Source organism: Megascapheus bottae, chromosome 2 (assembly GCF_031878675.1).
Source record: "Megascapheus bottae isolate mThoBot1 chromosome 2, mThoBot2.hap1, whole genome shotgun sequence".
In the NCBI taxonomy this organism is placed as follows: domain Eukaryota; kingdom Metazoa; phylum Chordata; class Mammalia; order Rodentia; family Geomyidae; genus Megascapheus; species Megascapheus bottae.
Window position 1 is genome coordinate 3719463 of NC_143510.1, and position 25051 is coordinate 3744513.

At 39.7% G+C, this 25051-nt stretch overlaps 1 protein-coding gene across 3 annotated transcripts in view; it reads right to left on the reverse strand.

Annotated features, from left to right (window-relative positions):
- LOC150066277 (leucine-rich repeat serine/threonine-protein kinase 2) overlaps window positions 1–25051 on the reverse strand; it is a 146463-nt gene that overhangs the window by 120223 nt on the left and 1189 nt on the right. For all 3 annotated transcript variants that reach the window (XM_090319800.1, XM_090319793.1, XM_090319786.1), the window contains exons 3-7: window positions 18394–18503; window positions 15154–15242; window positions 10944–11078; window positions 5971–6105; window positions 1308–1439 (exon numbers count right to left, since the gene is read on the reverse strand). In XM_090319800.1, coding sequence (XP_090175926.1) covers window positions 1308–1439; window positions 5971–6105; window positions 10944–11078; window positions 15154–15242; window positions 18394–18503 — 601 coding nt within the window. The remainder of the gene's footprint in view (window positions 1–1307; window positions 1440–5970; window positions 6106–10943; window positions 11079–15153; window positions 15243–18393; window positions 18504–25051) is intronic.

Sequence of the window (25051 nt, forward strand, 5' to 3'; positions counted from 1 at the left end):
CCATACTTTAACCAAATGTTAATAATTTATTTATTGACTTTAGGCTTCTTTTAACTAGGAAAACAAAGGTAAAATTTTTTTGCCCATGTATGCCAGTCCTGGGACTTGAAGATAGGGCTGAGTGCTGCCCCTGTGCTTTTTGTTCAAGGATGCCACGCTACCACTTGAGCCACAACTTTATTTCCAGCTTTTTGCTGGTTCACTGGAGGTAAGAGTCTCATGGACTTTCCTATCCAGGCAGATTTCAATTGCAGTCCTCAGATCTCACCTCCTGAGTAGCTAGGATCACAGGCATGAGTCACCTGTGCCCAGCTTCCCCTGGACTTTTAAAATTATATAATGCATAGCCAAGATCTGTATTCACCCCCACTGAATAACAGCACATCAGAGTTCTCACACTTGTTTCCTAACCAGCAACCTTCTCCATCTTTCCTTCCTCTTGCCCTTCCCAATCTGATAATCACAGGATGCAAAAATCTAGACTCTGCCTGACCTCTTCCTTTCCTGGTTGCATGGTTTTGGATAGGATACAAAGACTTTCTGCAGCTGGGGGTGTGACCCACATGATTGCCCTGAGTGCAATCTCCAATACCACCAAAATAAAAGACATTTTGGAAGCTTGCTGAAAGCAAATATGATTATATGCACATACCATTCTGGTGGCAAAAAAAAAATATGGTGGCACACACTCTACCCCAACACTCCATGGGCTAAGTTTGGGGGATCTGTAGTTCAAGGCCAGGCTGGACTTCCTAGCAAAAGAGGATCTCAAAAGATCAAAAATCAAGTTGGCTGCCGGTGGCTCACACTTGGAACCTTAGCTTCCCAAGAAGCTGAGATCTAAGGATCACAGTTCAAAGCCAACCAGAGCAGGAAAGTCTGTGAGACTCATCTCCAATTCACCACCAAAATGTTGGAAGTGGAATTATGGTTCAAGTGGCAGAGCCATTAGCCTTGAGTGCAAAAGGTCAGGGATAGCACCCAGGTCCTAAGTTCAAGCCCCAGGATCGGCACACATACATACACACAAAATCAAAAATCAAAAATGCAAAAGCACAATAACAAGTAACAATAAAAAAGGGAGAAATCAAGCACAAAATTCAGACTGTACATGCATCTATACATTTAGTGTTGCCATTCCTTTAAAATTACATCTATCATGGCCGATCAATTTGCTACATACAGTAGTACAGTGTTTCCATTGTTGATCTATCACTATACGACTTAGCCACCCACTTGCACTAGGACTGTATCTACTCATATCACGTGGCACTGTGCTGGTGAATTAGGTAACGATTATCACTTACCTAAGGTCAGCCGGTGGAGCAAGCAGCAACTGACTTGCTGAATCTTTTCACTTATGGGGAATGCTCGCATGGCATCTATCACAATGTTGTAACACCTGACATTGCCACTCATGAGAACTTCAACATTATTGCCTAAAACCAAAACAATCATCATTATCAATGAGGCAATCATTTCATTTCTTCCTTAATTCATAAACATGTCTTTTTGGTCTGGTTTGATTTTGGTGGTGGTATGAATGTTTGAATTCAGGGCCTCTTGCCCTTGCCTAGATTTTTCTGCCTAAGTCTGGAACCCTCCCACTTGAGCCATACCTCAACTTCTAGCATTTTAGAGGTTAATTGGAGATAGAGGTCTCAAGAACCTTTCTGTCTGGGCTGACTTCTAGCAATGATTCTCAGACCTCAGCCTCCTGAGTAGCTAGGATTACAGGCATGAGCCACCTGCACTCAATTACAAACACCTCCCTTATAGATGATAAATACATAGCAGCGTAATGGATGTTTCCAAATATAAATACTGTGTTCTAGCAAACAGGAACAAAAATACTATGCCATTCATAGCTAATGTAATGGGATGTGGGACTCAACTTTGGCATTAAGAAAAAAAATGCTTAAATCATTGATTCTTGGCTTAAACTTCAAGCCAAAAGTTTGAAAATGTAGGCTCTGAAAAGTAACCAGTGATATGTTTAAAATAGCCATATGGATTCAAATTCATTCTAAGCAGTGAGGATGGCTTTCTGTTTCCTAAAGAACCCATTATAGAATGGCACACTATCATTTCCTCATACCAACACAAGACAAAAGTAAGATTATGTCATGTAATAGAGCTACTAAAATAAGAGATGATTTATTTTCTCTACTCCAACACAGCCAATAAAAGAGGCATTAAAATCAAGATGGTTCCATAGTAGCTAAAGGGAGGTGAGAGAAAGGAAGAGAGGTATCATATTAAATATGTGACTGATGATCAGAAGCTGATGGCTCACACCTGCAATCCTAGCTACTCAGGAAGCTGAGATCTGAAGAGCATGGTTCAAAGCCAGCCAGGACAGGGAAGTCTGTGAGATTCTTACCATCGATTAAGTACAAAAACTGGGAAGTGAAGCTGTGGCCCAAGTGGTAGCACAAAAGCAAAGGGAAAGTGATTCCAAGCCCTTAGTCCAACACACACACACACACACACACACACACACACACACACACACACACAGAAAGACAGACAGACAGACACCAAGGACAAGCATAAATAGAAATGAATCAGAAAGGAAGAAAATTATCCACCGGGAAAAGCTGGGCTGTGACTCAACATGGAGGAAATATTTATATCTTTCAGTGAAATGTTATCTATTCTTTAAAAATTAAAATCTGCCTTCAAATTAAGAGCTTCTATAACTGTATCCAACTGAAACTAACCATTTTCTCAAAAATATTTTTAGTGTTTAAATTGTATTTCTTCCAGGCATTGGCAGCTTGCACCTGTAATTCTAGCTATTCAGGTGACTAGATTAGATCACAGTTCAAAGCCAACCAGGATAGAAAAATCCATCAGACTCTATTTTTTTGCCAGTCCTGGGGCTTGAACTCAGGACCTGAGCACTGCCCTTGGCTTTCTCAACGGAGAAGCTCTACCACTTGAGCCACAGCACCACTTTCAGCTTTGTCTATGTATGTGTTAGTGTGGAATCGAGCCTAGGTCTTTGTGCATGCTGGGCAAGCACTCTACCAAAAGGCCAAACTCCCAACCTCCATCAGACTCTTATATCCAACAAACCAGCAAAAAGTCAGAAGTGGAGGTGTGGCTCAAGTGGAAGAACCTCCTCCTTGAAAGAAATGGCCAAGCAAGAGTGTGAAACCGTAAGTTCAAATCTACTACCAATGCAAATCGATAAATAAACTGTCCTTTAAACTTGTAATTAAAAAAAAAACAGAATGAAAGGAAAGAGACTGGTAAAACAATCTGCCCCCATTGGTCTCAGGGGAATGGGATGGACTTAGAAACTGTAGAACAAATGTCTTTCATAAAGAATCAATGTTTCAGCCTCTTGATTTCTGCACTTTTAACTGATGCTTTCTTTGACTTTTGTGTTATGAATCAACACATTTTCATTAGAGTTATGTCAGTTGTGGGTGGAAAGCATTGCATTCCAAAGGCAGCACAGTCCCAACTAAACAAATAATGAGTGATAGAACCCCAAGGAAAGCAGAAGGAAGGCTATTTTTCACTTGTTCACAGGGATGATTCAGAAAATGATAAAAGTTATTGTTACCATTTTTCAATGCCATTTAACTTTAAATGTTTAAGATCCAGTGGATAGGAAAATACTGTGATTTTAGAACATTGCACACACACACACAATTGGTATTCATTCATAAAGGAGTTATTCTCAGTACTACTCAGTAAAATCCCAAGCTTCTGTATGCCATCGAGAACTTTTGTCAACTATGACATAAATTATAACTACTATATGGGATTCCTGTTGTGGAAGAGTGCTGTCCACAATTTTAGAACACAGAAGATATACCAGGTACTATTCTAGATATTTTTTTCCATTTCCAGGTCTTGAACTCAGTGCCTCCAGCTCTTGCTCAGCTTTGTTATTCACAGCTAGTACTCTACCACTTCAACCATGCCTCTTGGTTAGCCTTTTTGCTCATTAAATGGAGATAGGGCCATGGGAACTTTTCTGCCCAGGCTGATGTTAAATACAGTCCTTCAGATTTCATCCAATTGAATAGGTAGGATTACAGATAAGAGCCACCAGTGCCTAACCTATTCTACATCCATTACATTATGCAATTCATTGAATCCTTAAAGCATCTTTCTATATGTGTGGGTGAAGTTATTAGTATTTAGATGCATATGGATATCCTGTATGAACCCATACAGGTAACACACAAGACATGAAATGTCCTTTTGTGCACTTAAAAAAATAGACTCTGAAGCATATTTTTAATCCATTAGTAATCACTGGTAGCAAGAGCAGCGTTTTATTTTTTCTTGTTCTTTTACTTTTGTGTGTGTTTATGTGTGTGTATTGGGGGGAGGGATTACTGTAGCTGACCTCATGGCTTTGTGCCCTAGTGTTTTTGCCTGGACTCTTTACTCAAGACTCCTGCTATACCACACTTTACTAGTTCATTAAAGAAAAGAGTCTCACAGACTTTCCTGCCCCAGCTGGCTTCAAATCTCAATCCTTAAATGTTAACCTCATGAAGAGCTAGGATTATAGGCATGAACCATCAGAGTCTGGCTTTTTTGCTTCTTTTTTTCCTTTTCTTTTTGGTTTTGGTTGTTGTTGTTGTCAGCTATAGAGCTCAAACTTAGGGCCTGAGAAATGTCCCTTAGCTTTTATCACAGGTAGGCTAGTGCTTTACTACTTTTGGCCCACAATGCCACTTCTAGTTTTCTGATGATTAATTGGAGATAGGAGTCTCAAGGGCTTTTCCTGCCCAGGCTGGCTTCAAACCATGACACTCAGATCTCAGCCTCCTGAGAAGCTAGGAATATAGGAGTGAGTTACTGACGCCCAGCTTTTTTCACTTTTTCTGTGTGTGAAAAATCATCAGATTTTAGATCATCACCGAAACGCATCACAATGAAGTTCCAAACATTTTTCTTTTCATATATTTTGTATTGTAATTAAGAGGGGTTACAGTTATATTCACCAGATAGAAGGTGTATTACTTCACACATATTGATACCCCTTCTCATATTTTTGTCCCCATTTCCCAATCCCTCCCCCCATCTAGTTTTCCCCCCTTCCCTTTCCTATTTCAAATAAACAAATAAACATATATACAATATACCAGATAACAAGGTCAGATACTGTAATAACCAAGGGGCAACAAAAGAGAAGAGAAATAACATGGTACATTAAGAACAATAATCACACATTACAAAGCTCTTGTTTCCATATCCTGGAGGTCCTTTCATTTAGTCTCATCCCATATGGCCTTATGTATCTAAGGTTGGAGCTATTGTAATCCTCTGCTAGGAGAGTCCAAGGTTTGTATCAATTATTACAAATGAGGGAAACCATTGAGCCTATGTTCTTTTGGGTTTGGCTTATGAAGTTACAAACTTTCCTATAGCTTTATGGGCCATTCCTGATCTCATTCCAAGTCTCCCACCTCTTCCACTCTTACCAAAGCTCTCACTGTGTCTTTGTTTCAGACAATTATTTGTATATGTGCAGGGATTTATGCATACATACACACATGTATGAGCTCACGCATACACATGTCATAAAGCCAGTTTACTGAGCCATTTTCATCTTTTGTGAATGCATTATGCAATCTCTTCCTGCACCTTACACCCTCCTTACGCACAAAGCACTCTTCAAGTCTCATCCAAGAGATGTTACTTCACTCCTCTGATTTCATAACTCTGTACTTCTGCTCTCATTTGCCTTTTTATGTGACACATTGCAATCATCTAGCCACACAACCTAACCATGAAATCTGAACACTTACCATGAATTCTGAAAAATCAAGGAACATGATCCCAATAAATAGAAATATTAATTAATGATTACATGAAGGAGTTTAGCATTCACAAGTTTCTAAAAATAAAGACATTTTTCAAAGTGTATTAAGAAAGAAGACTTACTGTGATTTTTTTTTCACATGCCGAAAAGCAGTCATGTTATATGATACTTACAAGGAACAGCTAAGGAATGCAGACAGTGCAGCACATGGAGCACAATTTCTTCTTCATCTTTAAAGTTCTCTAATGCACTTAACAATATCCTATAGTCTTTGTTCTCAACAAATTCCATCAATTGTTCCTCAGATACTGCAAAAAAGGGAAAAATTATTTATTAGACTTTAAAATAATATGGAAGTTTATTCAACATGTTCATGAGCTTGGTAGCGGTAACTCACACCTCTAACTCTAGCTAGTTAGGAAGCTGAGATCTGAAGATCATAGTTCAAAGCCAGCCTGGGCAGACAAATCTCAGAGACATATCTCCAATGAACCATAAAAAGCCAAAAGTGGACAGCTCAATTAGTAGAGTGCCATCCTTGAGCAACAAAGCTAAGCAAGAGATGAAAGTGTGGCTTAGTGGTAGAGTGCTTGCCTAGCATGCACAAAGCCCTGGGTTCAATAGCTCGGTACCACATACATAGAAAAAGCCACAAGTGATGCTGTGGTAAGAGCTGGAGGTACGGAAATGAAACCACAATGCCCACAAAAAAGAAAATTGTCACTACTAATTTTCATGATTTAAGCCTTTGGATCAAATCAATAAATTCCAATTGAATCATTTTATTAAGTGAGAACTTCAAAAACATGTGGTTCACTTAGCTTGAGAGTGGCACTAACAAAAACATAACTCAAAAATTAACTTCATGAGCTAAATTACTGTTTTAGGGTTTGTTTGGTTTTTTTTTTTTTTTGCCTTTTCAAAGCAAATCAATAGGGTCACTGCCAAACTTTTACTAAATTTGTAACATTCAAAAGTTCCACTGCTTTTACATATTCAGTGTCTTTTGACTTTGGGAGGCAATTTTACTTAAAAACACATATACCATAAGACTTCAGCATTGGTATCCTACATTATCAAACACACCACACAACTTCTTTCCTCTTATTGAGCTCTGTCATAAGAGGATTATACATTTGTGGTTTATTTATCCTTTTTCAGATGTTTGTTGATTTTTTTCAGTGTCTGCTCCAAGTGTTTAATTAGCTCTCGGCTTCTGAATCTTTTCATCTCTTGGATAGCAGATCCAACAAGTTCTTTCTTAAATTCCAGAGTTTCTTGCATTTCCTCAAGAAACTCGAAGATCTTTTCATATCCTTGTCCCAACTTCTTAATTTCCACCCTGAGTGCAAGTTTTGTATTAATGACTACTTTAGGTCTCCCACACTTCCATTTATGCACCTCAGCTCATTTAGGTGCTGCTCTCATCTCACAGTCACCTTCTCCCTTTGTCTTCGCTGAGTCCTTAAGATGGAGTTCACCTTCTCCTTCTGATTTATTGGTTGGAAGGATCCTAGTGTATTTCTTCTTAGGTGGTGATGGAAGAACCATGACTTCGTTAGTTGAATTCACTGCTATTTTATGTCTGGCAGAATTATTACCTGCTGTATCAGCCATCACTTTCTGGAGTTGGAAACCCGGAGAGCACCTCACTTCTAAATTACTGTTTTGAGGAATTTGCTACTCTTGGAAAAATCAGAAAGTTTTCTACTCAACCTTTGGAATTCCAGTGTTCTTGGTACTGGCAGTGTTTCTATTAAGATTCTTCTGTATGACATTCTCTCAGCAATGCTAGGCACTGGGGGCTCATGCCTACAATCCTCAGTGGTAGCTCACTCCTATAATCTACTCATAAGGCTGAGTTCTCAAGATCAAGGTTGGAGGCCAGCAGGGGTAAGGCTGAGGGGTGAGATGATCCAGGAGAGTCTTACTTCCAAAAGCTGAAAGTGTAGGTGTGCCAGTCTGAACAAAAAAGGCAAGCAAAAGCCAGAGGCCCAGGCTCAAGCCCCAGCACTGGCACCCACACAGACAGGCATGCACGCAGGCACACAGGCAGGCAGGCAGGCAGGCAGGCACACACACACACACACACACACACACACACACACACACACACACACACACACACACACACACACACCTAAAAGCAATAGCAATATTCCCTGGTCTGTCCTGGAAGGACTTACAACACTGACATAAGGATAACAATTCTTCTAGAAAGAGAATGTGTTCCCAAACTGTAACCAGGAAGGTACAAAAAGGTAGGATCTCAAACCTTATCCTGTCAAGCCTTATCAAAAGCTTACTTTCCTTGCTTCTCCAAAGCCAATGGCTTACTTTTATCTCAAGAAATTGTGTAACCAACATGGTTATCTCTTTTCTCAGGCAGAAAGGAAGCAGAGGTAAATGTCAGATGAATCCCTTGACAAATACATAGGACCCCAACCAGGCATAGAGGCCTATGCCTGGAATCCTAGGTACTGAGGAGCTTGAGATCTGAGGATTGCAGTTGGATGCTAGTCCTAGCAGACAAATAATTAACCAGGAAAACAAAAACAGAAGCCTGCAACTTAAGCAGAAAAATTCAAGCAAGCCAGGGGAGCCAAACAAGAGCTCCAAGCCCTGAGTTCAAGCTCCAGCACAGAAACCAAAATAAAACAAAAACAATATAGTAAACACAGGATCTTTAAGGGAAAAGCATAAACTGCTTTTAGTTTCCTTTTTTTTTCCAGCCAGTCCTAGGGCTTGAACTCAGGGCCTGGGCACTGTCCCTGAGCTTCTTTTGCTCTGCCACTTGAGCCAGTTCCACTTCTGGCTTTTTCTCTTTATGTGGTACCGAGGAATAGAATCCATGGCTCCATGCATGCTAAACAAGCACTCTACCACTAGGACATGCTCCTGGCCCTAGAGTTTCCCTTTTATCCTTCCATTCTGTTTGTTTTGTTTTATTTTATTTTCCTGTAACTAGGAACTCAGGGCCTGGGTGTTATCACTTAGCTTTGTAACTCAAGGGTGGTAGTATTCCACTTGAATCACAACTCCATTTTGGTTTTTTCAATTAATACATTTATTTATTTATTTATTTTTATATTTTTGCTGGTTAACTAGAGGTAAGAGTTTCATAGGTGTTGCTGTCCAGATTGGCTTTGAACAAGAATCCTTAGATCTAAGTCTTCTGATTAGCAAGGGTGACAATGTGACCTCTCCACACCTAGCTCCTTAATCCATTTTCTTGAATGTAATATTATTGCCTATAAACTGATGAAAATCCTACTGGAATAACACAGAGGATTAAAGAGGATTAGGTACTCTGCCTCCTGGAGCTGCCAGAAATTAGCTCTCATAGTGACACAAAAGTTTCTCAAAAGGAACAATAACCCAAGTATTCAGTAAGCCCAGAGCCCTCAGGCCAGTGGCTGACTTCTCAGCCTCATTGCCTCCTCCAGCCAATGGAAAGGATGAGCAAAGGTCCCAGCAAACTCTACAATGATTCTATTATCTGTTATCAGTCTCAGTGCTACCCAGTGACATACATCTTAGTCTTTTCCCTAAGGGAAAAGGAACCTTGGATGACTTCCTGGGTTTTTGTTGTTGATGTCAGTCCTGGGGATTGAACTCAGGGCCTGAACACTGTCCTTGGATTTATCAAGGCTCATGGTCTACCACTTAAGCCACAGCACCACTTTTAGCTTTTTCTATGTATGTGGTAGTAAGGAATTGAACCGGGTCTTTGTGCACATTAGGGAAGCACTATATCACTAGGCCAAACTCCAGACACTCCCTGGCTTTTTATACAATGCCTTTAATGGAATTTAAACTGGTAGAAACTCAAAATAAATCCAAATTTAACTCAGGTCCATAGATATGTATATATATGTGTGTGTGTGTGTGTGTGTGTGTGTATATATATATATATATTTTTTTTTTTTTGCCAGTCCTGGGCTTGAGCTCAGGGCCTGATCACTGTCCTTGGACTTTCTCAAAGCTAGAGCTCTACCACTTGAACCTCAGCACCAGTTCCAGCATTTTTTCTATGTATGTGGTACCAAGGAATCGAACCCAGGTCTTCGTGCATGCTAGGCAAGCACTCTACCACTAGGCCAAACTCCCAGCCCCAGATATATATTTTTTAACACACAACAATCTAATTATCTTTCTTTGGGGAGGGGGACAGACAATGGAACCTGAACTGAGGACCTTGGCTTTTTCACTCAAGGCTGGCCCTGTACCACCTGAGTCACAGCTCAAGTTCCAGCTTTTTGCTTGTTAATAGAGATAAGAGACTCACAGACTTTTGTACCTAGGCTGGCTTTGAATCTTCGTCCTCAAATTTCAGCCTCCTGAGAAGCTGGTATTACAAGCATGTACCACCAATGCCCAATATAATCTAATTTTCAAAATAAATCTTTGGCCTTGGTCAGCAATGGAAGAAAGTAGATTATAATTGCATGATTTATAATCTAGGAATGAAATGAATGAAATTCACTCTATAAAAACCCAATAATTCCAAATTAACTTCATTACTTACTTTTGGCAGGAAACTCCAATGTATTATTGCATAGTATGATTTTGGATTCTCTTTTCAGGCTCACACTTCTAATTTTTTTTTGCCAGCCCAGGAGTTTGAACTCAGGGCCTAAGCACTGTCCTTGGGCTTTCTCAAGGCTAGAGTTCTATTTTTTTTTCTTTTCAGAATTTTTTTTTATTGTCAGGATAATGTATAGAGGGGTTACAGTTACATTCATTAGGTAGTAGGTGCATTACTTCTCACACATTGATACCCCTTCTCCTGTTTTTGTCCCCATTTCCCTTCCCCCATCCCCTCCTAATCATCTTTTTCCCCCCTTCTCTTTCCTATTTCAAATAAACAAATAGCATTTCAGAATTTTTGAACTCAGAAATTAGATGGGATATTTAGAAACCAATACAAAATACCAATGCCAAGGCTAGAGTTCTACCATCTGAGCCATAGCACCATTTCCAGCTTTTCCTACATATGCAGTACTGAAGAACTGAGCGCCTGTCTTCAAGCATGTTAGGCAAATATTCTACCACTACGCCAAACTCCTGGTCCCTCTTTATTTTCCTGCTAAAAACCACTTTTAAATATATATTTTACCGCATGGAAGTTGACATTCTTAAATACCTCTTTCAAACAGCACATGTAATGTTTTGCATCCAAGTTTCTGGACCTCTTCGTTGGCTGAAAATGTGTTCATGGCGTCAAAGATTAACAAGAAAATATCACTTTCTCCATCCAGAATCAGCAACGTGATCTTGCCTATTTCAAAGAGAAAATAACCAAATAACATTTGGTGTGTTTATATTTACATGAGGATTCAGAATGGTTTCTGAGTATTTTTTCTTTTCTTTTAAAGATCTGCTCTTTTTGAAGCTTGAACTCGGGGCCTAAAAGCTGTTCCTGAGCTTTTGTGCTCAAGGCTAGCAGTCTACCACTTGAGCCACAGCTCCCCTTTGACTTTCAGCTTTTTGTTGGTAAATGGAAAATAAGAGATTCACAAACTTTCATGCCTGGACTAGCTTCAAATCATGATGCTCAGAACTCAGTCTTCTCTACAATGCTATGGTATATGGCACTGAAGAAACACTGAGTATTCATTAATGCCTACTATTCCAAGCCTAGCCTTACCTTTTTGTATAGTCTCTTCATCTAATAGTTAACCGAAAGAAAATTACTGAGTTATTGTGATCCATCCTTACTTTCTCTTCTCTTTGTCTGGCTAACTCACTGCCCAATTCTTGCAAGTGCAATTACCCAAAAGTCTTTAAAACTCTTGTTGAAGCCAGACACTGGTGACTCGTGCCTGTAATCCTAGCTACTCAGGAGGCTGAAATCGGAGGATCAGTGTTCAAAGCTAGCCTGGACACTAAAGTCCGTGAGTCTCTTATCTCAATTAACCAACAGAAAACTGGAAGTGGTGCTGTGGTTCAAGGGGTAGGGCTGTAGTCTTGAGCTGAAGAATTCAGGGACAGTACCCAGGCCCAGAGTTCAAGCCCCATGACTAACAAAAAAAAAAAGGTGGGGCTGGGAATATGGCTAAATGATAGAGTGTTTGCTTAGCATGCATTAAGACCTGAGTTTAATTCCTCAGAAACACAAACAGAAAAAGCTAGACGTGCTGCTGTGGCTTATGTGGTAAAGTGTTGGTCTTAAGCACAGAAAGGCCCAGTCCTTGAGTTCAAGTCCCAAAAAAATAGGGGCGGGAGGGGGGGGGCAGGAATCTAGCCTAGTGGTAGAGTGCTTGCCTAGCCCGTACTAAATCCTGGGTTCAATTCCTCCTTACCACATACATAGGAAAAGCGGGAAGTGGTGATGTGGCTCAAGCAGTAGAGCTCTAGCCTTGAAAAAACCCAAGAACAGTGTTCAGGCTCTGAGTTCAAGCCTAGGACTGGCAAAAACAAAAAAAAAAATAGCTGGGGAACGTGTGGCTCACACTTGTAATCCAGACTAAGATCCAAGAATTGTTGTTCAAAGTCAGCCTAGGCACAAAGGTCCGTGAGACTGTAATCTCCAAATAACCACCAAAAAATGGGAAGTGCCGCTGTGGCTCAAGTGGTAGAGCACTAGCCTTGAACTAAAGAGCTCAAGGACAGCACCCAGGCCCGAAGTTCAAACACCTTAGCTGACAGACACAAATAGAGGACATAAATAAATAAGATAATATGAGGCCTGTCATGGTGCTTCCTCCTTCTATAAAGTTTTGGGATTCTGATCCAATGCTTCTTCTTCCCATATCTTAAGTTCCTACTTGAATCTTCTTTCCATAACATGCAGGGTTACCATTGGAATGCTTCTTCTTCCCATGATGCCTTGGGCTCTTCTTCCTATAACACCTTGGGTTTCTCCTCAACCAATAAAAACAGCTGGGGGCAGTGCACACAAGCCACTGAGAAACCAGCAAAGCCCAGGGGCAGAGCTATGGCAGGAGCCCCCATTATAAAAGACACACTCAAAGAATCCTGGCCCTAGGTCTCTCTTTACATAATCAAATAAAACTTGTCCTGCCTACTTAATACTCTTTCTTGCCTTTCAGTTCTTTAATCCAAAGAGAAATGAAGCCTTGCCCCCAGAAAGCATCATGTGGTAGAGATGAGATCAACTATAATCTTTTTAAAATGCCTGTCAAATATCCTAGCTTTATGCCTGCCATTGATTTTCACTTATTCCAATGTTGGGAATTTGATTTTTTTTAATTCTTAAACTTTCTTTCTATCATAAATTGAGGATGGAGCAAAACTAAAAGTTCTCAAGAATGGGGAGTTTAATAAGCCATGGTTAAAACTACTTAGTACAGCTGTTATCTTAGCTACACAGCTTCATGTATCCCTGAGAGCAGTGAGGATCGTGATTTGAAGCCAACCCAGGTAGGAAAGTTTGTGAGGCTCTTATTCCTAATTAACTACCAAAATAAAAAATGGAAATGGAGTTGAAGCCAGGACCAACACAAACACACACACACACACACACACACACACACAAAATCTTATTTAGTACATGCCCCAAACCCTAATTAGTGCATCCCATTGAGTATTTCAATAAAAGACTATAGTGAAATGGCTTGGATCACTGAACCTTTCCTATCTCTTATTGGAACTTGGCCTTTACTATCTTTGTTGGTCCTGGGGCTTGAACTCAGGGCCTGGGTCCTATCCCTCAGTCTCTTTGTGCTCAAAACTAGCACTTTACCACTTCAGCCAAGGCGCCACTTCAGGCTTTTTTGAATAGTTTATTAGAGAGTCTGATGGGGACTTTTCTGCCCTGGCTGGCATGATCTCTTGATCTCATGATCTCATCTCTTACTGTTGCCCCTGCAGCTCTGCCCAATGGTGGATCAACCTTTAGTTGAACTGAACGAAATCCTCCCAGCCCCTTTAGATTAGGTCCCCTGTGAGCAGCCTTTCTTCTGATAACCCAAAATGACCTCAAATGTAGCTCCGCTAGGACTACAGAAATTAGAATTCTGAGTCATCCCAATCCTTTATACCCAGGGCAGCAGTGTCTTCAAGAAAGAGAATGACAGTGTGGAACCAGAGCTCGTTCTACAACATAGTTCTGCCAATCCTTGCCCCTCTGTTTCTCGTTTAGAAAGCAGACATAAACTATTATTTCAAAGGAAGAGTTGAGGATTTACTTTTGGTTCCTTTTTTTTGTGAGGTTAAGGGGGTGTTGAGGATTGTGTGTGTGCCAGTCCTGGGGCTTGAATTCAGTGCCTGGTTCTGTTCCTTGGCTTTTCACTCAAGGCTGTGGTATTCTACCACCTGAGCCACAGCTCCACTTCAGCTTTTTGCTGATTAATTAGAGAAGAATCTCATGGACTTTGGGCCCAGGATAGCTTTTGAACCATGATACTCAGATCTTAGCCTCCTAAGTAGTTAAGATTACAAGAAACAAGCCACCAACAATCATCAAGGATTAAATTTTAAAAAGCATTTTACATACGAAACTTGTTATTTTCCAGACTCACAAGAAGTAATGCTACCCACTTTTTAAATACTGCTATTAGAAATCAGTGTTCTGTGGCTGATGCCTAGGTCTTGGAGTCTGAGATCTGAGGATTTGGGTTTGAAGTCAGCCTAAGCAGAAAAAAATCTATGGAAAGAGGCTCAAAGTGAAGCCATGGTTCCAGTAGTAGAGTGCCAGTTTTTTTGTTTGGTTTGGTTTTTGTGTGCTATGGGGCTTGAACTCGGCCTGGGCACTGTCCCTGAGCTCTTCAGCTCAAGGCTACTACCCTACACTAGAGCCAAGCCCCACTTCCTGTTTTCTAGAGGTTAATTGGAGATAAGAATCTCAGGTTTCCTTTTGTGCTTGGGATGGCTTTGAACCTTGATCTTCAGATCTCAGCCTCCTAAGTAGCTAGGATTACAGGAGTGAGCCACCATGCCTGGCTGTAGAGTGCCAGTTTAAGAAAAAAAAGCAAAGCCAAGAGTAGGAGGCCCTGAGTTCAAGCAGGAAAAACAAAAAGCCGCTATTTATATACTATATTCATACTTTAGAACATATATTATTGAAAGCATATTAAAAAGAGAGAGAGAGAGAGATCTAATAGTAGCACATCTGTGAGTGGCCATCTAGCAGGCGGGAACATAAAACATAAGATCAGATTTGGGGTGAAAAGCTAGGCTTTAGAATAGAAATTTGGAAGCAATATATAAACCAAGATTCAAAACAAAGGTATTAAATGAGACTTTTGAAATAATTGCCAGAGAAAGGAAATGAAGATTTTTAGAAACTGCTGATGTTTAGGTTACATGTATCATGAGTAAAACAAAATAAAAGTGTGTTTGTTGAGCCTTAACTATTTCTGAACCAGCATTGAAAAATATTACAATATTACCTGAAGTTAGCAGGAGTTCTAAGGCCTTCAGTCCTACTGTTGACAGGTTTACATTAGCATGATGAACTGTTAGCATTTTAAGAATCAGTCTAGAAGTTAAAATAAAAAATCACATAAAAATTAAAAGTGATATTCAGAGGTCTTGTAATATCTAAAATTAAGAAATGTATTGAATTTATTTTTAATATGTTTATATAACATGCATATATATGATTTATCTTATATAATTTACCTTTTATATAATATGTATTATATTATTAATATAATCCAGACCAGGGTGTGCTATCTTTTAGCTTTGTACACATAGCTGGTGCTCTACTATTTGAACCACAGCTCTACTTCTGGCTTTTTGCTAGTTAACTGGGGATAAAAGTCCCTTGGAATTTTCTGTCCCAAGCTGGCTTTGATCCCAACATACTGAGTACACTCACTAGTAATTGTGTGGAATGCATACATACTACTCAGTACTGGGGCTTGAACTCAGTGCCTCACACTCTCACTTAGCTTTGGTCACTCAAGATTGGCATTCTAACACTTAAAGCCACAGCTCCACTTTTAGCTATTTGCTGATTAACTGGAAATAAGAATCTCCTAGACTTTTATGCAAGCTGGCTTTGAACCTCCATCTTCAGGTATCAGCGTCTTAAATGTACTCACTGATGTGTGTGTGTGTGTGTGTGTGTGTGTGTTTGTGCGCGCACGCGCGTGCGCATCCATGCATGCACACCAATCCTGAGGCTTGAATTTAGAGATTTAGAGCCTCACTCTCCCTTAGCTTATTTCCTCAAGGATAGTGCTCTATTACTTGAGCCACAGATCCACTTCCAGTTTTGTTTGGTTTTGGTTTTGGTAATTAATTGGAGAGAAGCATCTCCTGGACTTAACTGCCTGGCTGGCTTTGAACCACAATCCTCAGATCTCAGCCTTCTGAACAGCCCAGGTCCTTCTGTAGTTATAAGCTGACTAATCTTTAAGGGATAATGAAAATTCTTAAACCAAGGAATACTTAAAGTTCCAATTACTGGCCATAGATTTACTTTGCTGAATTCCTCTTCAACAGCTAGAGAGCTAACTCAAAGAATTTTAGAGATTACTTTAAAACTGACAATATAGTGTCACTGAAAGCATGCTATTTGTTCAAAACAGGGCCTTGAACTGGTAGAAGGAGCAACAAATGCTTATCAAAAATAGGAAAATGTATTTTATCTTAGTGACCTTCCATATTTATAGTTAGGTAATACAGATATAATTAAAAAGAAAAAAAAGGGAAACAATGGGAAAACATGAGCATGCCTGTAATTCCTGCACTCTGAAGGTCAAGGTGAAAGATTGAGATTTTAAGACCAGCCTGGACTACCAAGTAAGGTCTTATAAAATATATTAATAATTTCCTTCTCTGGGATAGGTGATTTGGGATGTAGAGAACACTTAATAGCATAATACTTTTTAAATACCAAGAAACTAAGTTACTTTATCCTAAAAAGATTTTTCTGGAAACAAACATTTCTTCAGAAAATTATTCACTAATTATGGATAAGAAAGTGGTCCTCTTTAAACAGTCATTATAAGAAAGCCTGCAAAAAACATAGCTAGTAAAATGTCCATAAAAAATGGACTGAAAGCCAGGCCCTGGTGGTTCACCCTTGCAATCCAAGCTACTCAAGAGCCTGAGTAACCAGCCTAAGTAGAAAAATCCATGAGACTCTTTTCTTATCTCCAATTAACCACTAACAACCCAGATGTGGGTTGGGGAGAGCCAGAAGTTGGGGCTGGGAGTGTTGCCTAGCAGTACAGTGCTTGTGTAGCATGTACAAAGCCCTGGGTTCAATTCCTCAGTACCACATACAGAGAAAAAAACAGAAGTGGTGCTGTGGCTCAAGGCGTAAAGCACTAGCTTTGAGAAAGCCCAAGGACAGTGCTCAGGTCCTGAGTTTAAGCCCCAGGACTGAGAAAAGTTTAAAAAATTGAAATGTGCTGAAAGCACATTCTCTTTTATCAAAAGTAATGGTTTGAAAGTGCTAAAATATGAATATGTAAACACAAGTAAATATTATTTAAAGATAGCAAAGCATAAAATTGTACATTACTCCTTGCAGAATTAACTTTTCCTGACTTTTTTAAAAGAATATAATTCATTTTAGCATAATTTACAATGAATATAATGACTCATTTGCTCTCCCTTTTTATTTCCTTTCTTCTTTTATGCTAGTTCTGGGACTTGAACTCAGGGCCTCTAGCTCTCACTTAAGTTGTTTCGTTCATAGCTTTTAATCTACCTCTTGAGCCACAGTTCCCTTTCTGGGTTTTGCTTTGTTTTGTTTTTACTGGTAATTAAAGATAAGTACCAGCTGGGGGCCATGGCTCAGGCCTGTAATCCTAGCTACTCAGGAGGCTGAGATCTGAAGATCATGGTTCAAAGCCAGCCCCACCACTGAAGTCCATGAGATTCATATCTCCAATTAACCACCAGAAAACTGGAAGTGGTACTAGCACGTGGCTCAAGGGGTAGGGTGGTAGTCTTGAGCTGAAGAGCTCAGGGACAACACCCAGGCCCAGAGTTCAAATCCCATGACAGACAAAAAAAAAGTATCTGTTGGGCTTCGCTATCCAGGCTGGCTCCAACCTTGAGCCTCAGACTTCAGCCTCCTATGTAGAAACCATCATTGCCTGGCTTGATTTGAATTCATAAGTATATATCTGCATTTGTGCCTAATGTCCATACTCTGAAATATGCAGGAGGCAGGATTGCATATGAGGATTGCAGTTTGAAGTAAACCTGGAAAGTCTGTGAGCCTCAGCACCAGCATAATACATATATACATACATATATATATATATATAATTTAGCCATCTATAGAGTTACAGATTTTTTTTTTGTGGGTCATGGGGCTTGAACTCTGGGCCTGGATGCTGTCCGTGATCTCTTCAGCTCAAAGCTACCACCCTAATCCAGGACCTAGGCTTTGCATCAGGATCTGAAGATCTCAGCCTCCTGAGTGGCTAGGATTTTAGCTATGAGGCACCAGTGCCCAGTCCAATGTTAATTTTTGAATTCCCACTTCTGAGTTTAAGGTTCTCTGTAAAGGTAAATCACTGATTTAAGGGGAAAGTCTGTATATATTCTGAATGACTTTTTACCAGAACCACTTTTGATTTTTAATAAACTATATCAAGGAAAAGACTCTCAGGTATATAGCTAAATATTCAGAGTATTTCTACCCACACATGTTTCTTACTTACTGGTGAATGCCAAGGAATTCCCAATCGTTTCCAACATCCTGTGGTCCCATTAAGCTCTGCATTGTGCCTGGACAGACTTCTATTAATTTACACAAGAGTGACCAGCCCACCTGAAAGCAAACAAGGAAAATATTCATATATTTTAGTGTATACCAATAGAACATATTTAAACATGGATGTCTTCTTTCTTAGTGGAGTCATTATGAGTAATTCTTCAGAATTACTAGCAATGAGAAAAAAAAAAAAAACCTCAATGACAGCACCTAGACCCCTCAGTTTAAGCCATAGAACCAAAAAAGATGAAAAGAGATATGCCTACTGTGGTAAATAACCAAATTAACTACAAAAATAGTCATTTAGAGAACATTCAAAACTAAAGTACAACAATGATTAATTACACTGACATCTTAGTACTGCTTTTCTTTTTCTTTTTCTTTTTACTAGTACCAGACCTTGAACTCAGTGGCTGGGCACTCAGCTTGTTTCCTAGGCTGTCACTCTACTACTTAAGCCACATCCCTAGCCTCGCTTTGTTGCTGGTTATTTTGGAAAAGGAATCTTGTGGACTTTTCTTCCAAAATTGCCTTCAATCTGTGATTCTTCAGATGTCAGCCTCCTGAGTAGCTAGTATTATAAGTGTGAGCCTCTGGTGCAATGTACTTTTCTAACACTTATCTGCATGACAGTAACACCTCCAAGAAGTTAGAATTTTAATTGTAAGGGAAAAAATGATCTGATTTGGGATGGAGAATTTAAGGAAGTTGTATGATGAGGCTAGGCTAGCTAGTGTCAAATGATATGTCCTGTTACAGGGAAAAATAGAAAGGACTGCACAATATAGAGAAAAGGTAGACCTTCTCAACAAACACGCTTCACCTTTTTCTAAAATATCAGTGATCACATTTCCAAGTGAAATATGAACTCGTGATGTATCTTCAGGACTGGAGGCATGGTTCAACTGGTAGGCCACCTATCTAGCAAATGCAGTAGAGAATAAAATAAATTGATTTTCACTCAATCCCTTTACAAATGTGGCTCTCGTGAATAAGTCATTCTTATTCATGGGAGAAAAAAAAAAGATCCTAATGTCAACAAGGTTAAATTTAACCCATTCTTTATACTGTCTAAAGCATGCTTCAATCCTTTCTATTATGTCAGAAACTTATAGTTGATGTGTTAGGGAGAGAAACAAAGCAAAAAGACTATTCTTCTTACATAAATACAGTATCAAAACTAAGTTTGGGGAGCCATGAGTTTGTCCTAGGGGCAGACTGCTTGCCTAGTATGCATGAAGATCCAGGCTCAATTCCTCAGTACCATATATACAGAAAAAGCCAGAAGTGGTGCTGTGGCTCAAGTGGTAGAGCTCCAACCTTGAGAAAGCTCAAAAACATTGCATAGGCCCTGAGTTCAAGCCCTGGGACTGACAGAAAATAATAATAAATACATAAATAAAAAAACAACATTGCGCCCTGTCCCTGAGTTCAAGCCTGAGACCATCATGAAACAGAAAGAAGGAAGGAAGGAAGGAAGGAAGGAAGGAAGGAAGGAAGGAAGGAAGGAAGGAAGGAAGGAAGGAAAGAAGAAAGGAAGGAATTTAAATTTTTCAATAAAGCAGAGCAGCACAAGATTCTTGTAGCCAGTTGTAAATAAAAATTCCTCATGAAGATGAGAACCTGTACAATCTCTTTACAATGATATTTTCAGACCAAGCATGATTTTTATACTATTTCCTTTTCAATAAATTTAATTTGCTTTAAAGGGGGGCCATTAAGGGATGCCAATCATCAAGGTACATTGTGCTCATAAATTGATACACTGAAGTGAAAAAAAAACAAAAACACAAATTTTAAGGCAGCCATTTCTATCAGCTTTATTTAAGTGGAATCTATGTTTAAATAGAAGCTACTCCTCCACAGACAGTGACAATCCAGCTGTCATAGTAACCAGCTATTTTTTAGTGTTCACAAATTACCTTGAGATTTTCTTTTCCTCTCACTATTTAGGAAAATAACATGGTGGGGGGCAAGAGTTTGACCTAGTGGTAGAGTGCTTGCCTAGCATGCACAAAGACCTGGGTTCAATTCCTAGGTACCACATACATAGAAAAAGGCAGAAGTGGTGCTGTGGCTCAAGTGGTAAAGCTCTAACTTTGAGAAAGTCCAAGGGCACTGCTTAGGCCCTGAGTTCAAGCCTCAGAACTGGCAAAAAAGTAATAATAATAAATGTATACATAATTATAAAGAAATAGAAAATAACATTGTGAACAGTTCCTGATTAGGAGATGAAGATCACATAGTGTGCTACACTCACGTGTGTTCCTGTGTGGCTGACTCAAGGAGAAACCCTGTTTTGTTTGGGTGGCTAAAGCTGTAGCAACAATCATTTACAAAAGATACTAATATCCAAGCCTATTGTGGCCTTGGGCAGCTTCTAAGATTAAATAGAAGTTTCCAACATAAAGTAGAAGTACCATTGATTCATTCATCTGTCCAGCTGAAAGCTCATCTTCCAAAGAGAAATTTCCCATCTCGCCTAGTTACAATATACTTAACTTGGTAATGGCTCATTGTTATTATCTTCTAAACTTAAGCATTTCATTCACACACCATGGGAAAAAGTCTATGGGCAAAAGGAAAATTTAGTTTTTCCCCTTCTGCAAAGACTGGAATGATGTGAAGAAAGAGAAATAAAATTGAGGAGCTGAGAGAAAATGACTGAAGAGAAAGGTAGCGGACAGTCTAACTACTAATTCACTAAAGACTGTCATTTACAAAGAAGTATTAATAAAATAAAAAAGATTTTCAATATCAAAATTTAGAGTCTGAAATATCCTGTAACATAACTTCTAAAAACAAACATTAACATTTATTTATGGTGAGAAATGCACCGTAACTCCTTAGATACCTCTAGACAGATTTTTTTTGTTGTTAGTTTTTTGTTTGTTTGTTTTTGAGCTTGTATTCAGCCTCCTGCTCTTGCGTGGCTTTTTTACTCAAAGTGAAAGTGGTACTCTACCACATTAGCCACGTCTCAAGGGTAGCTTTTTGCTGATTAATTAGAGATAAACGTCTCAAGGTTTTGTCTACCCAGGATGTCTTTGAACCTGAGATTTAAGGAGATCTCAGCCTTCTGAGTAGTGAAGATTAAAGCTTTAGGCCACCTATGCCTGGCTCATCTAGAATTTTCATTGTTATTACTTTGTTCTTATTGTTTGTTTCAATGTTTTGTTTTGTGGCAGTACTAGGATTTAAAAATCAAAGTCTAGCACTTGCTCCATAGGTCCATAGGTCTTCAAGAGATTTAAATTTAGTCCTTTCAGTTGATTAGATAAACAAACCATTAAATGACACATACTAATTGCACCATTAGTGTGAAGAAATTTAAGGGGGGTGGGGAATCTACTTTCAAATGGAATATTAAAATCTCATGAGAGGTTAGGTGCTGGTGGCTCCTGCTTATAGTCCTTGTTTACTCGAAAGGCTGAAATGTGAGGATTACAGTGCAAAGTACGTCTGGGCAGAAAAAATTGATGAGACTCTTACGTCCAGTTAAAAGCCGGAAGTGAAGCTGTGACTCAATTGGTACAGCACTAGCCTTGAGCAAAAAAGCTCAGGGATAGCCCATGCTGCAGGAAAGGCGCACGTGCGCGCGCGCGTGCGCGCACACACACACACATACACACACTCACACACACAAATCTCACTAGAGATTCCTTTCTGCATCCCTTCACTAAAACCAATGATAATTAAAATTGATGTCATTGTACGTGACATAGCCATATTAGTACCAAACCTTTGCATAATTTGTTTATTCTGAAAGCTTGTGAATGCAGTACCTAGCTGACTGTTGGCTAGAAAGAGACTTGGGAGCAATGAGAAAACCTAAGTCTATCATAAACTCAAGAGGTCACACATACTCACTGAGCCACTAAGAAGGTAAAATATTCACTGGGACTTTCTGAGAGTACAGGGGGATTCCAGGAGAGAATCAAGTAATATAAGGTATATAATAAGGCCCAAAATATTAATTCTATTCCATTAATTCACCAAATCAAACAACTACTCGTAAGCTGGATGCTGGGGATCACGACTGTAATCCTAGCTACTCAGGAGGCTGACATCTGAAAAAAGAAAGCCTATACAAAAATTCTGTGAGGATGTAGCACTGTGGCTCAAGGGGAGGGTGGTAGCCTTGACCTGCAGAGCTCAGGGACAGTGCCCAGGCCCAGAGTTCAAGCCTCATGACCAACAAGAAAAACAAAACAAAACAACACAAAACCTGTGAGACTCTTATCTCCAATTAATCACTAAAAATTAGGGAACGGAGCTTTGGCTTAAGTGGTGAAGTTCAGATCTTGAGCATTAAAAGCTCAGGGACAGTGTCCAGGCTCTGAGTTCAAGGCTTAGGACTGGCATTCGTGTATATATGTTTGCACGCGCCCACACACACACACACACACACACACACACACACACACACACAAACAAATGAACCAACACTTAATTTCTACCTTACTTAGCCTCTGACTCCCTCTGGGCAAGGATTTTGAGTGACTACTATATATAACTACTTCAGACAATTACACTGAGACTTGAGCATTTTTCTAAAATTAAAAATTGGAGGTCTTGGGGATATAATTTGGTGCTACAATGTCTGCTTTAGTAACATGCAGGGCCCTGGGTTTCAATCCTGAGTCCAGAACAAGTGAAATTAGACAGTAAATAGGTGGTAGGTTCCCTAGGGTTCTAAAGTATGGCTCTGTCTCCTCTGGAATCTATAGACCAAAGCCTTTCTAGGGTCCAGCTAGCCTCCATGGTATACCAAACAAGAGGAGCTAGCAAGAAGCTAGATCTAGGCACTTAAGAACACGAAGCACAGTCAAGTAAGGATGATATGGGTGGGGAGGAAACAGCACAATAGGCTGCGGCCTAAAAATGACTCATATTCCATGAAGAAATGGCAAATTTTTGAGTGTTCAGAAGCAAAGAGTCTTCACCATGCCTCTGTTTTCCCCCTGGGTTTTTGTTTGACAGCATTCTGAAAAATCAGCTCACTGAAAATAGCTCACAGTTGAAAAGGAAAAGTGTTACTCTCATAGAAAAGAAAATGAGAGGTGGGTTGGGTTGGTCACACCCATAATCACAGCACTGAAGAGCCGAGGCAGAAAGACTGCAAATCCCAGGTCAATCTGGTTTATATTATCAAGTATTGTCTCCAAAAGACCCAGTGGGGGTCAGGGGGTAATGTAGTTGTGTGTTCATCTAGATTAGATCTAACTATATATAAAGATGAAGAAAGCAAATAAAAAGAGAGCTAAGCACCAATACTCTCAAGTGAGTATTAAGAAATGGGCTTTCTCAAAGATTAATACCTGGGGCCCATGGCTCTACTCCAAAGTAATCAGAAAGCTGAGATCCAGAGGACCAGAGTCTGATGTCCGTTAGAATCCATCTCCAGAGCGGGAAGTTTGGCCTAGTGGTAGAGTGCTTATCTAGCATGCAGGAAGACCGGATTCGATTCCTCTGTACCACATACATAGAAAAAAAGCCAGAAGTGGTGTTATAGCTCAAGTGGTAGCACTCTAGCCTTGAGGAAAAACCCAAGGACAGTGCTCAGGTTCTGAGCCCAAGTCCAGGACTGGCAAAAAAGAAAAAAAGAAAAAGAAAAAGAAAACGAATCCATCTCCAAAATAACCAGCAAAAGGCAGGGCTGGAAGCATAGTTTAAATGACAGAGAACCAGCCAAGCAAGCAAGGCAAGCGAACACAAAGCCCTGAGTTCACACTCTGGTACTGGAAAAACAGACAAAAAACAAACAAACAAACAAAAAAAAACCTTTTTCGGGGCTAATGGTGTATGTCTGCTGTAAATCTCAGTACTCAAGAGGCGGAGTGAAGAGAACTAAGTCCAAAGCTCATCTCAGGCAGAAAAGTTAGTACGAACTTCTATCTTAAAAAGCAAACAAAAAGCAAAAGGACTGGAGGCATGGCTCATGCTGTAGAGCACCTGCTTTAAAAGTATGAGGCTTAGTCAGGTGCAGTGGCTCACGCCTACAATCCTAGCTACTCAGGAAGCTGAGATCTAGGGATCACTGTTCAAAGTCAGCCCTGTCACTAAAGTCCGTGAGACTCTTATCTCCAATTAACCACTAGAAAACCAGAAGTGGCATTGTGGCTCCAGGGGTAGGGCAGTAGCCTTGAGCTGAAGAGCTCAGGGACCAGGCCCAGGCCCAGAGTTCAAGCCCACAACCAACAACAACAACAGCAAAGAAAGCCTTGGAGGTTAATTCAAAGGCCAATTCTCTTCCATTATGCAGATGACAAAAGTAATTTCAGTTCCCCAAATCTCACAGTACACCCAAAGAAGTTTTCACCTTAGACAGAAAAGTTGTACATCACTTTTTAAAGGATCTCTAAATACGCAAAGTATTTAGCATATTTTTAGATTCCATAATTTCTTTTTTATGACAACAGCTGAAACACAGAGAAATGCTAAAACATCACTTTCTACAGTAGCACAGGTTAGAAATCTGTCTTCAGATTAAAAACCTAATAATAAGATGAAGGCTGTGAGAGATTTCTAGTTAATTAGTTGTGTTTTTATTACTGCTAATTATTGCCATTTCTCAAACTGTTAGCAACAGTGTCCTATCTAGG